The 14,064-nt window shown below is 34.6% G+C and overlaps 1 protein-coding gene, 1 long non-coding RNA gene and 1 pseudogene across 2 annotated transcripts; all 3 read left to right on the top strand.

Annotated features, from left to right (window-relative positions):
• Positions 1-1,187: 1,187 nt before the first annotated feature.
• On the top strand, positions 1,188-2,371 carry LOC120192595 (annotated as a pseudogene).
• A 106-nt stretch (positions 2,372-2,477) lies between these two features.
• LOC120192596 lies at positions 2,478-4,079 on the top strand. The gene is made up of 2 exons (XM_039195343.1): positions 2,478-2,824; positions 3,269-4,079. The coding sequence occupies exons 1-2, from the start codon at positions 2,794-2,796 to the stop codon at positions 3,676-3,678; spliced, it is 441 nt and encodes a 146-aa protein (XP_039051274.1). The 5' UTR covers positions 2,478-2,793; the 3' UTR covers positions 3,679-4,079.
• A 787-nt stretch (positions 4,080-4,866) lies between these two features.
• Positions 4,867-5,773, top strand: LOC120192659. Its single transcript, XR_005522791.1, has 3 exons — positions 4,867-5,259; positions 5,334-5,396; positions 5,618-5,773. It is a non-coding gene; the product is annotated as an uncharacterized LOC120192659 (long non-coding RNA).
• The last annotated feature ends 8,291 nt before the right edge of the window (positions 5,774-14,064 follow it).

The following is a 14,064-nucleotide window of genomic DNA, read 5'->3' as shown; positions in this document are numbered from 1 at the left end:
TCAATTAACGTAACTTTTTTTTATAACGTACAAGTTAAGTAATAACAAAATAATGTTATTACATTATAATAAACGTACAAGTTATTTTAAAATAACAAAATAATAATTAACCAGTTATGTTATCCTTGGTAACATTTTAAGTGTTTACCTAATATATTGTAATAACAAATTAAGTAATTAACCTATTTTATTATATAAACGCTACCTATTACGTTATATAAGCGCTACCTAATATGTTATTGTGATTGATAATGTTTATAGTAATTAACCTATTTTATTATATAAGTGTTACCTATTACATTATATAAGTGGTATCTAATATGTTATTGTGCTTGATAATGTTTCCAGTAATTAATCTATTTATTATATAAGCGCTACCTATTTTATTATATAAGCGTTACCTATTTTATTATATAAGCGCTACCTATTACATTATATAAACGATACCTAATATGTTATTGTGTTTGATAATGTTTCTAGTAATTAACCTATTTTATCATATAAGTGATACCTATTACATTATATAAGCGGTACCTAATATATTATTGTGCTTAATAATATTTCCAGTAATTAACCTATTTTATTATATAAGCGCTACCTATTTATTATATAATCGCCTATTTTATTATATAAGCGCTACCTAATATATTATTGTGTTTAATAATGTTTACGATAATTAACATATTTTATTATAGTGATATCTATTACATTATATAAGTGGTACCTAATATATTATTGTGCTTGATAATGTTTCCAGTAATTAACATATTTTATTATATAAGCGCTAGCTATTACATTATATAAGTGGTACCTAATATGTTATTATACTTGATAATATTTTCGGTTAAATGATATAACATAACCGATCTAAATTTTAACCGATCACACTATTTTTTTTTTTTTCAAACATCGCACAACAGAACTTCCCCAATCCATCTACTTCAAGAGTCGGGCGATCAACTTGAAAGACCACACTCGATATGGTGAAGCCAAACAGACGCCGTCATTTAAAAGAAACCTAATCTACAGGGCCCCACACTTATCCATTATTGTGTTATGATTCTGCCAGAACATTCTCGACTTTTTGACAGAATGACAATAGTAGCCTCCACTCTAACCTGCAAGAGTTACCACAAAGCAAGGAAATTCAAGTAATCTCGTAACTATTGCACATTCAATGGCTCAGAATAACACGAGATCTTGCACCTGCCCGCCGTCAGAAAAACAGGCGTGGTTCCAAAAGCAAATTTCTAGGGTTTTCAGATTCTTCTAAATCTGTTCTCTTTTTAGTCTTAGCTTCAATTTTCTTCCAGGAAAAAGAAGAAAAAAAAAAGATTTTACGCAAATTTTGGGCTGGGAAATCGAGTTTTTCTATTTGATTGAACGGTTCAGTTGATGAGATCCGGAAATCTTAGGCCAGAGATCCAAACGACGGCGTGCCCGGAAAAGGCGCCGGTGAAATTGGAGATCGTCGACGATTCTCTAGAGGAAGAACATGGCCCTCTTAGCAAACGATCAAAACCATCTCCAAATATTCAACATGTAATTTCTCTTTCAATTTTGTTTTCCTCTTTTTAATGAAATAAAATTACGTAATTTTAGGGATCTCAACTATTTAGGGAAATAAGAATCTTATGTAGTTATGCCAGAGGTTTTAAAATTTTAAAGATTTTTTTGGTCAGTGGAACTCGGAAACTAATGTTTTTCCGATCCCGCCATCGCGATTTAATCCGTTGGACGAGCCAAGTCCACTTGGTTTGACGCTAAGGAAGAGTCCTTCACTTTTGGATTTGATCCAAATGCGCCTCTCTCAATCCCAAACCAGTGTCTCAGCTGCCCAAGCTGAAGTCCTGAGCTCTGGAGTCAAAAAGGGGCTAACATGCTGCTGATAAGCTTAAAGCCTCTAACTTTCCAGCTTCCATTCTTCTAATCGGCAATTGGGAGGTTATTGTTTTACGAGTTTTGTTTTATTTCTTTTACAAAATGCATGTATTTTGAGGTCAAGTAGCTGAAGGATTGTTTGCCTGATGATTTGTAGTATAAGTCGAGGCATGAAGGTGATTTAGTGGCCAAGTGTTATTTTGCAAAGCACAAGCTTGTTTGGGAGGTATTGGAAGGTGCGCTTAAGAGTAAGATTGAAATACAGTGGTCGGATATCATGGAAATTAAAGCAAAATGCCCCGATGATGGACCAGGGACTTTAAATGTTGTGTAAACTTCTTGTTTTTCTTATGATCTTCTGTTTCTCTCTCTATCTCTCTCAATGAATATGTGTGACCTTGGTTGTTTCTTTTATGATGCAGCTGGCAAGACAGCCCCTTTTCTTCCGGGAGACTAATCCACAGCCTAGAAACACACCTTATGGCAGGCAACTTCAGATTTTACTGATGGCCAAGCTAGCATATAGGTAAAAGTTATGAATCTAATTCTTATTTGTGGAAATAAAAACTATATATTGCAGTTTATCTCAGTTGTATGTATATAGTTATGAGACTAATATATCAATGGAAAATTTATATTTTGGCTGTGCAGACAACACTTTTTGCAGTGCCCCCAAGGGTTGTTAAACAAACATTTTGAGAAACTTATCCAGTGTGACATGCGTTTAAACTGTTTAAGCAGACGACCAGAGATAGTTTTGGATTCACCATATTTGAGCCTCGGAATTTGGCGTTAGATACCAGTAAAGGATCTACTACCTCTGGCTTCCAGAGTATAGCGTCACCATCTGCAGCTCAATCTTCTTCTTTGGAGATTGAGAAAGGGGATTCTACTGGTATAACCCCGGAAGCTATGTACAGGGAAGCCCGATTTCCCAGTTCAGGTATAATCAGAAACTTGTATTTTGTTTTTTATGTGCTGGTGGTTAATGCATTCTCTTTTATTTACACTTTGAAGTCTGATCCTGATATGGTGTTTTATGTGATCTTTTAGGAAGTTGAATACATTTGATCTGAACAATAGTGTATAATTGTTATACACTCTTGAAATGATAAATCTTTTCTAATTGTGATGGGGGCTGATATAGACAGCAGTGTAAATATATGTATATAACGAATTTTGCATATACATACTATTTGATTTGTTCAGTGTCTTGTGGGTTTAGTATTTGTGATAATGCAATTCCTTCTTTCCTGGGTTTAATCTTATTAGCTGAATAGAAAGATGGATCTTCCAAAGCATTTTTTTTTAAAAAAAAAACTTTCTTTTCTTCCTTGTCAAATAATCTCTCATTTCACATTATTGATGGACTCTTGTGCCACTGAAGGAACTTGTGAAGCAGTGGGTTCAAAACAGCTGAGGAATTGGGACCAGATAAAAGTGCCTGGACCTAACCCATCTATGTCCATGAATGATCTTATGAACCATATTGAACAGTGTCTTTCGGAGCAGATGACCTTTGGAAATCCATCCTCTGAAAATAGACCAGACCAGGAAATGCTGGAGGAAATTGCACAGTACCTTTTCAGTGACGCTCAATTTGCAACAGCCTCTGATGAGAAATCCCTCATGGCAAGGGTTAATTCTCTCTGTTGTCTTTTGCAAAAGGACGGTACAAAAGGAACAAATTCACAGGCGAAAGGGGAAAATTGTGACGGACTTGATGCAAAAGATTTCCAGGTAAACAAAACGGCTAAGAGTGAGGCGAAGGATTGTGAAGGAAATACAGATCTCTAGTAGCAAGCAGGCGCTGGGAATGTCAAGAAAGGACTCATTTGGACTTGTTGCTTCATCTTCCCGAATTGCGTCACCGAAGTTCTTGTTTAACATTTCAGAAGATTGAGAGGAAAGCTAGATAAGATAGCTTTCTTGTTTATCAACTGCATGAAATGATAAATATCGAGTTTCGCAATCGCCCTCATGTTAGCAGAAAATATGATGGATAGCTATCATATCTAACAATGGGATTTATCCGGATTTGGAAAATTCTTCTGATGAAGAATACTTGTAAAGCCCATGTAAATCTTAGGTGTTTTAACAAAATTTGTTTGTTGTAATAAGCTGGTTGTATTTTAATATGTATGTAAATTGTATTCCCCCCCCCAAGCAATGCAAGTTATCTGTTCTTACGTACGCAACAACTAGAACAGTGGTTATTGTCAGCCATAAGCACTGGCTATGAAACACATGACCACATGAAAGAACAACATTTGCTTCAGGATCATGACATTCCCTATCTAGACCGTATTCGGGTTCATCATTGCATAACAGACAGCTCTTCTCGAGCGATCATCAAAACCTGCAAAATTGGAAAGAAATTATTATGGTAAAGCTTCATCTGTCTTTTTCATTGTCACCATTTTGGAGTCTCTGCATAGCAGATTACAGAATATATCAAGCTGTGATATTAGTAGCAGATTAAAGAGTAGAATACCGGAAGGAACTTGTGGACACGCCTTCCTTCACTATATGATCCTTGCAGATACAACTATAAATCTTGAACCTAAATATGATCTTAAATTCTAAATGAGATGCATGATAACAATAGAATTATACTAGTAATGTTGTAATACCAATACATGAAATAATTTTTCTTTTTATATAAAATATTTATTACTATTTTTATTAAATTACAATTCATCTTATTATTAAAGTATTAATAAAAATATTTAATTTTTAATAGTATGAGGTAATTACAAGGTAGTATTGTCCAAGATCTTCATAATCATTGATACCACACACACCTTATAAATATAGATGTTTGAACTCATGACCTTAAAAGAGATTAAAACTCCCTCTAACCACCAATATCATTCAATGGATTAATTAATAAAATATTATTATTTAAATAATATATTATATTACATTTTGTTAAACTATAAATATAAATATCTACATGTTATACTGGCAAGGAGGAAGATTTAATAAAGTTTTCTTATCCCCAAGCTGAAGGTGGCAGTTGGAATGGTTGCTCTCTCTATGTCGTCTCTGCTTCAATGTCCTTCCAAGCTTCTCTTCCCTTTCCACCACCCTTCCTCCAATTCCCTTCTCCTCTATTCCACTCCAAGATCCCTCCATCCTAGTTGCCAAACGGTCCGAATCCTCTGCACCAAGAGAACCGGCAAGCAGATATACCCTTCAGAGAAGAAGAAACTGAGATTGAAGCAAAAGAAACCTCTATCCTCCCCCACCACCAAGTTCGAAGGAATCTAGAGGTTCTCAAAGCTTGCTGTTCCTGTCCAAAATGAACCAGGAAAAGACTTTCTCCAAATCCATATTGGCTTGCTCCAAAAAATCTCTAAAGCCATCAAGTTTCCAGTAAATTCTCCTCTTTAAGCTTATTTTTATATAAATTTTATCTTTTTTATTTTCTAATTTTTGGTTTATTTCAGGTAGCTTCCATGTTGCCAGAAGAAGCTTTCTCAGTGGTTCGGAAGTCTTTTGATGCAAGAAAGGTAAATTAATTGTGTTGATTGATTCCGCTGATTAATTTTGAAAATTGATGCACGTTGGAACCTATGTTAGTTTCTTCAAATTCTGTATTAATCCCTTTATTTTCATTGATTGCAATTTAGCTTTAGATGATTAATTGTTAGAGGAGGAACATTAACAATAAGAAAGTTTAAGTTGTTTATCAAATCCATTTTATTGATTTGATTTGTTGATGATTTTTCAGATACTGAAGGAGGCCAAGTTTGTGTATACTGTGGATATGGATGTTAGTAAGCTGCCTTGAACCTCGTACGTGGGACTTCATTAACCGGTTGGAGCATAAGTTGGGCTTATAGAACACATCCCTAGTGAAAAAAATTAGTAGTGGTTTGACCAGTCTAGTATGTCATATTAAAGATAGCAATGATACATTGCCGAGAGAACAAAGGCATAACATTAACTCTGGTGAATCGCACAAGTGTTCCACAGCTAGAAAACCCAGGTTTGCTGTTGTGGGCAGTGGGTCATCTGGCTTGTTTGCTTCTCTGGTTCTTGCAGAATTTGGTGCAGATGTTACTTTGATTGAAAGAGGTCAAGAGGTTGAGAGGAGGGGCCGTGACATTGGCGCTTTAGTTAACGGATTTTAGAATAAGAAAGCAAGTTTTGCTTTGGGGAGGTTATATCTCATTTCACTTGGTACTTCATTATTTTTGCATCGTAATTGCTGATATTATTGTCTCCCATTCGTTGGATTCAGCTACTTTGATAAGGGCTGGCTCTTAATTCAGGCTCACTGATCCAAGAGATCGTTATTTATAATTGAATGTTATGTGACTATATGGACATACTAATTGTCGTAACCGGTTTTCGTCCGGGCACAAATTTCATTGGCGGAAAAATAATGGTGAATAAATAAATGATTTTTATTGAAATGTTTGGGGAGTTGCCATCAGCCTTTTTGTAAGGTAGGTCGAATACATAAAAAATCATCGTTTAAATAGTTTTTAAGAAAACATCAGTTAAAAGATAAACCGATCTGCGTTTAACCAAAAATTAGTTCTTTTTAATAATAAAAAGGGATTCGTGGTCTGTTACATTTGGGGAAAAATTAGAACCCACAATGCCCAAAATTGGTCCCTGTCGATTTTAAATTGTCTCTAACAGTAGAAGTTTTAAGAATTCGAATATAAATTTAATTTATGATCCTCTTATTTCAGATTCAATCAATAATTCTTAAAATAAAACAATTTTTATAAAACTAAATAGAATATATTTTTAGGGTTTTATAATAGGGTATTTATTTATTAAAATATCAGAAAAGAACATCTAGTTATTAAGACTGTCCTTTCTTAATATTTAAAAATAATAAATATTATTATTTAATCAAATATATATATATATATGACTAAGCTAAAATAATAATAAATTAATAATTAAGTACTAATTTAAATATATTAGAATTTAAAGGATAATAATTAAAATGTGATTTAAACAGTGACTATAATAGAGAAAATTAAAATATAGGAATAAATAAAAAATTAAGAAAACTATGGTAAAAATTAAAATCAGTGATTAAATTATAAGATATAAAACCTAAAGGCCCTAATTCGAAATATTATAAAATTTGAGTACTAATAGTGTGATCTAACCTATAATAATTATTCGGGATTAAAATATTAAATATTAAAATATGAGGCTAAATATAGTATTTACCCTAAATATGTAAATATAGTGGCAAGGACTAAAATAAAATAAAATAAAATTAGAAACAAAATTAAAATGTTCAGAAAATCAATTCCAGTGACAAAATTCAAAGATTACAAACTGGGATGACTACGAAAAGAGTTTTTCCACGCGCAAAATTACGAACACACCCCTCATCAAAAAGACGTCGTTTTGATGAGGGTATTAATACCCTTTAAACCGGCCCTATGGGCCAATGTTCTCATTTTCTTTCTTCTCTCTCTCTATAAGGAGAGAATTCCTCTCCCTTCTCTCTATACTATCTTCCCGTTGAGAGAATCGACCACCACCCGACAACCCTGATCCGCCGTCAAGGATTTTACAAATTTACCTAAAATGAAGCCCTATTTATCCTAAAACTAGATCCTAGATTGTTTTAGCCTAAAACACTACCCAACAACGTAGATCTACAATTGTTTTACCTTCGACACTTCGTTTCTGGTGATACGTGGAGGCTACGGTGAGTCTCTTTTCTTCTTTTTCTTCTCTTCGTTTGTTGTTTCTGTTGGTTGCCTTGTTTCGTGGTTGTTCCCGTTCTTGCTATCATTCTCTTTGCTATGGTTTGGTTTCTGTCTGCTGTTTGTGTTTTTTTTCTGTTGCTGTCTGTGGGTTGTTCCCGTCTTGCTATCATTCGTCTTTGCTATGGTTTGGTTTCTGTCTGCTGGTTTGTGTTTTTTTTCTGTTGCTGTCTGTGGTCTTCTCTTTCGCATGATCGGTGGCTTTTATAACCACCATGATGTTGTTCTCGAACCGATCACGAAGGGGGCCTTAGGTGAATCACCAAACCTCTAGTGGTGACTCACAATAGGGTCTCGACGTGGGAGACCATCTGGCCTTCTAGAGGCTTCTGGCGAGGGTGGTGTGGCGCTTCTGGAGTCTTCAACGAGGGTGGCAGCAGCTGGTTGGGTTACCTGGCAGTGGAGTATCGGCAGTGGTTGTGGATAGTTGAGGCGGCGGCGCGCTAGGGTAGAAACCTTAAATGAGTTTAAGGTTTCATCTGGTTTGGGTCGGTTCTGGACTGGATCGGGCATGTGTTATAAACGGGCATGTAATGTGTTTGGGTCTGCTTTGTAATAATTTATAAAATAATAATAATAATAATAATAATAATATATTAATAATAATAAAAGTAAAATGAAAAAATTAGTGTCTACAGCTGACCCTCTTTTCTCATTCTTGTGTTAACAAGAATAGAGCAAATACGAAAAAAACAAAAAAATCATTTGGCTTCTTTGAGTAGGATGGAAATGTTAAAAATATTCTGCCCAAGGTTATGAATGACCTGAAGTCTTATCATCTTGCACTGTAGGTCTTACAAATAACCCAGAGGTTTTAAATATCAAAAAGCTCCCGAAGGCTTTTTGAACACATCCTGCACTATAGGTCTTATGGATGGCCCTGAGGTCTTATCATCTTGCACTGTAGGTCTTACAGATGATCTGAAATATTTAAGATCAAGAAACCTTTGAAAATCAGTTTCTTAAAATCTCATTTGAAAACATCCTGCACTGGAGGTCTTATGGATGGCCCTGAGATCTTATCATCTTGCACTGTAAGTCTTACAGATAACCCTGAGGTTTTAAATATCAAAAAGCTCCCGAAGGCTTTTTTGAACACATCCTGCACTGCAGGTCTTATGGATTGCCCTGAGGTCTTATCATCTTGCATTGTAGGTCTTACAGATGATCCAGAGGCTTTAAATATCAAAAAGCACCCGAAGGCTTTTTGAACACATCCTGCACTGTAGGTCTTATGGATGCCCTGAGGTCTTATCATCTTGCACTGTAGGACTTACAGATGACCCATAGGTTTTAAATATCAAAAAGCTCCCGAATGCTTTTTGAAAACATCCTGCACTATAGGTCTTACATATGTGGGAAATAGTTTACTAAGAAATAAACTTTGGAAATCGTTTTCTTATTATTCAACAATTTCATTTTCAGAAAAGATTAAATGAGAAAATTTTGAAATTTTTTTCTTGTTTTTCAAAATAACTTGTTGATTGGGTAACATGCCCCATTTTAAAATGATGTTTTATTTGTGGATTGCGACCATCTATTCTTAAGATGTTTGCATCTCCTGATGTGATTTGAATTCTACCTTCCTTTTTGTAAGGTATTTTCCATCATGAATCTTCTTTTTTTCATACGAAGATCTGTAAAACTTCATATTTAAATGCAATCAAATGTATCATGTATGCATTGTCTATTGTGCAAATGATGTTCTTATGAATGCATGAATGTTATGCAATTTTCATTTGACTTCAAAGTGGTGAACTCAGTCTTCTTTCACTTGATCATTTATTTCTAGGGTTACCTTCAGATATCAGTGTAACAACTTATGCTATCAAGCTTTCTTTTCTGAAGAACCATTTGATCAACTTGTATCTTTGTGTCTTCTTTGTTTCATTAAAGTCTCAGAAGAAATGCTTCATTTATGGAACTCTTGTCGTAATCAGAATTATGACCTTGATGTCCCTATTTTTGTCTTTGATAACATCAGTTTTCTTCGACTGGACTTGTGTCGAAATCCAATAAAGTTTTCATTTTTGAAAAGAGAATCTATCATCTTTGAAAAGAGAATCTATCATCTTTGAAGAATGTAGATGTATATGCCAAATTCAGCAAATTAATTAGGAGAGTAGAGTCTGTTCTGATTTGACTCTTGAAACATATCACAAGGAGGATTTATCCTAATTCCTTCATGTCTCCACATCTAATTGGATCTCGAACAAAGCCATTCAGACCATATCATGTCGAGATGTTTAATAACCTATTGTTCAATCTTAGTTGGCTCCACTAGTTCTTGTTTTAAAATTTCAGCTTCCCTTCTGTGGAAAAAATGTTCATCATATCTCACTTCTAACCTTGGGGTTGAAGAAGACAGACTTTATCTTGCATCAATAAATGAAACTATATGATCACAACATTGGTTTAGCACCATAATCATTGGTTCGTAAAATATTTGACAACATATTTATCCAGCTGTGGCTTCTGTATAGATGTTTCGTAAAAATTTGACAACACATTCATCTTTTCCTGTGGCTTCTACCCAGATTTCTCATCAATGACGCTCTTTGCATAGTGTTCAAAGTGTTTGTATGATGTTACAAGACCATTTGAGAACAAAACTCAGTGGGAATACAAATGGGATACTGGTGTGTTTCATGACCAAAAAGTTGGTCAAATTCACAAATATGGTAGTGCCGAATTGAATAAGAGATACCAACTGATCTTGATATCATCTCGGGCAAGGGTGATATCGATCCCGTTTTTTTTCCATAATGAGTGTTGTAGGAAGTAGAAACACATCTACTATAGGAGCCATGTACAGAAAGAGGTCTATGGAATTTTTGTTGTTGTAGATGAAACTCACATGATAAACCAAATAGATGAAAACTCAGTTCATCCTGACTGGCAATGATAACCCCAGTAATAATGGGAATAAGGTTAATATACATAAATTGAGCCTCTTTATTCAATGTCATCAAGTAAACAAAAATTGATGTGAAAATAGCTTCATAACCCCAAAAGTAGGGTTAAAACTAACTACCAAAAACCTCAAAAAAATATGTCCAATCATTACTGACACACAAAAGACCAAATTCAAAGCCGAGATCTTGAGGAAATAATGGATCGAACGGTCTACTTGGGGACCATCTTTATCCATGCCACCGTGATATAGCTTAACAAAGAACACGTTTTTATGTGACACATGGTTAAGAAGATTGGGTATTTGAAACCATACTTGCTAAGTAGATATTTGTTCAATAACGGGACTCTAATGTAACTGCTTGATGAATGAAGCAATTATGTATAGTCATCTTGACTGTCACTGCTTCCATTTTCATTCTTCATTCTTTTCTGTCTTATTGGAAATATTTGCTCAAAGCAATGACTTTCCACAAGATAGTATGAGTCTTCAGCATGTCCCAATATTTGCTAATACAAACGTTCAAAATGCGTCAACATTCCTATTTCTGATTGAAATGGGCTTTCAGCATGCCCCAACATTTGCTGATACGAACATTCAAAATGTGTCAATATTCCAATTTCTGATTGAAATAAGCTTTCAGCATGCCCCAACATTTGCTTCTTGTTGATGTGAGCTTTCAAAAATGCCCAAATATTCATACTGATGTGGGCCTTCAAAAATGCCTCACATAGATCATTTCTGTCTGAAATGAGCTTTCGAGATGCCTCTATATTCTATTTCTGGTTCACTCTCAATGTCTGTTTGACTTGAATATCATAATCCCCACGAGGTCCAATTTTGACAATGCACTGTTATGGGTACTTGTGGCTTTATTCGTGCCCCAAATCTATTTATCTTGAATCCTCTCATTCTGATGTCACTAGACAGCAACTGTCAAGTAACTTGAGGAATTCTCTTTATGTTGTCACAAACTTAAGAAGTAATCAATCATTCTGACAGAAATGTCTGAGATATGTGCCTCTTCTGAATGAGGTGACCATTTTTGGATCTGGAGGGATCTAGTCGGACAGAGTGGTATAAATCACTTGGTATCCATTCTAGGCCGACACAATGGTTTATCATCTTTTAGTTTTAAGAAACATGTTCCCCCAGGGGTATCAATGTTATGTCTCTTTTCTCTGGGATTGGTGCTGCAGAGGTTTTGAACGTGGATCGGTCCTCTACCGGCTCGACATACCTTTGAAAGCATATGTGCAAGAACTGAATGATGATTGGTTGGAGCAATCGATGAGTAGATTTGGCGGATTTGCCCTTGTTGTCGGTGGAATCTTTTGTAAAACCTTACCGAAAGAAATAAACATCATCGGATGAACTCGAAAATTTTTGTTGGTGTATTTTCTTGCAATGGCTGCTACAGCGACGGCCTTTTCTGTTTCTCCAAGATACGCACTGCCATATCCATATCCCACTCTTCCCAAATCAGGAAAATGTTTGATTGATGATAAAATTGGTTATCTCTACTTTTGGAATCTTGTAACCAATATTTCCCAATATGAAAGGTCTATAAGTGTAAAATCTGTTCCAATATCTTATTCTGTCCCCATAAGTTTTCAAATTCAAGTTCAACAATCTTTTGAATGACATAATGGATATAATCCTGACAAGGAAAATGATCAGTATGGAAGAAGTAACAATGATGTATCAAGACTTGAACCAGCATCACGGTATAACCAGAGTGCAGGTGGTGGATTTGTTCATTCCCATAATACACCTAATGGAACTTATGGCTCTGTGATTGGAGGATCCTCTAGGGGACATGGATGGTGGCTGGGGAAAGTAATTTATCTGGTGATGCTTATCGCCATCGGTATGAGATAAGTGATAATCTTTCTTGATGAATTACTAATAATTTCACAAGAGAGTGTCACAAGTTTAATTCTCCAGACTTTCTGGCTTATTGGACCACTTGCTTTCAAAAAATTGAAATGCTTCATCATTCTGGCCTCGTTCATTATTTTTCTTCAATAGAGGTAGAATAAACAACAACTTGCTTCAAGGAACTTCCTTATTTAAGACCGTGTTTGAAAATATTTTTCCTCATTTCTTATTAAAGAATAAAAGAATTTTGCAAATTATTGCTCCTTACAGGTTCACAATAGAATCAAATCATAAACATGAGTTTAATGAATATCAAATAAATCAACTACTTTTAAATCAAAAAAATCATAGTCCTATGACAAGTGTCAAATTATTGACTGATTTAAGGTGTAGGTTAATTCTGGTAAAGTAAGGTTTTTTTCAGGTTGATCCAACATATATGTCTTTTGAGCTTCCACTAACTTGAAGAAATGATTATTTTGCTCATCTCTTAGAGATACTTCTTGATTCCAGAATCTCAGGAACGTCTTTGGGATGTGTGGTGTTTCATCAAGAGCTTAAGATTGTCTCTTATGTCATTGTTGCACCATTCAATATTCGAGCCATCCTTTCAGGTTTTCAACTCGAATCCTCCTTTGGTTTCAAGACATTATTCAAAATTTACATCTTGAACCCCTTTTTATCATTTTTCATATCATGCATTAAAGATTTTAAAAAACCAATTTTTCGCAAATAAAAATCAATCCTGAGAGGCGGAATGAAATCTGAAGATAGTCTCTTTCACATAGAAATCCATGTATGATTAGAATGGACTTTTCAGGTATGTAACGTAGGCCAGGGCTCATGATTATGAAAGAAAGGGATAAAAAGGCTCAAACAAGTGTTTAAGGGTAATTTAACCAAGGATCAATTCATTCTGATGCCTTCAATCTTGCATTGCTTGACTTGGATCTGCTTTGCTATTTGTCATTCTTCTTTGGATCCTTCTAGACTGTCAATTTTTGAGTTCATTTCCATTTCTCATATCTTCATCATTTTTTGCTCTTTATTGAATATGAATCTTTGAACTAATTGCACTTCATCAACCTTGTAGCTTGAGGCTCAATGAGTCACCCATCTTGATTCATTTTTTCATCTTTTTTTCTTTTTTTCTTATGATGAATTAGTATAGGACTTCAATTGCTTTGAGAACCTCATTTTCCTCTTGTATTTCGAAAATTCTTTCATCTTGTTTGGATTTGATCTTCAAGAACTTTGTATTTGACCTACTTTGTAGTTCAAAACTCTCTTATTTTATGAAGATTTGCCTTCGTAATAAAAACTAGGTTGACAATATTATTCCTGTGAGCAGATATCTTTCACCTTGCCCCCCAATGTGGAAGGTGATCCTTGGTTATGGTTGAATCAGAAAAAATAATTCAGGCTCAAATGGGAACAATAAATGATATATATATATATACATATATTTGAAAGGATAAATGAAATAATGTCGTTCGTCATCTCATACACAGAAGTTTGTAAAAAGAGGTACCCCAGGGGGATAAATATTGGGATTAACATTTATTTACATGAAAACAATGTAATTAATGCATGATATAATTATTTAAATCGATCCCCTTATTTTTCTTCTTGTTT

Source organism: Hibiscus syriacus, unplaced genomic scaffold, assembly GCF_006381635.1.
Source record: "Hibiscus syriacus cultivar Baekdansim isolate YM2019G1 unplaced genomic scaffold, ASM638163v2 tig00116976_pilon, whole genome shotgun sequence".
In the NCBI taxonomy this organism is placed as follows: domain Eukaryota; kingdom Viridiplantae; phylum Streptophyta; class Magnoliopsida; order Malvales; family Malvaceae; genus Hibiscus; species Hibiscus syriacus.
This window is presented reverse-complemented; position numbering and strand designations above follow the sequence as displayed.

Bases quoted from the DNA above. Each gene is read 5' to 3' on its own strand.
- LOC120192596 (XM_039195343.1), top strand. From the start codon at position 2,794: ATGTACAGGGAAGCCCGATTTCCCAGTTCAG. The intron at 2,825-3,268 runs GTATAATCAGAA...GTGCCACTGAAG, and splicing joins AGCCCGATTTCCCAGTTCAG to GAACTTGTGAAGCAGTGGGT.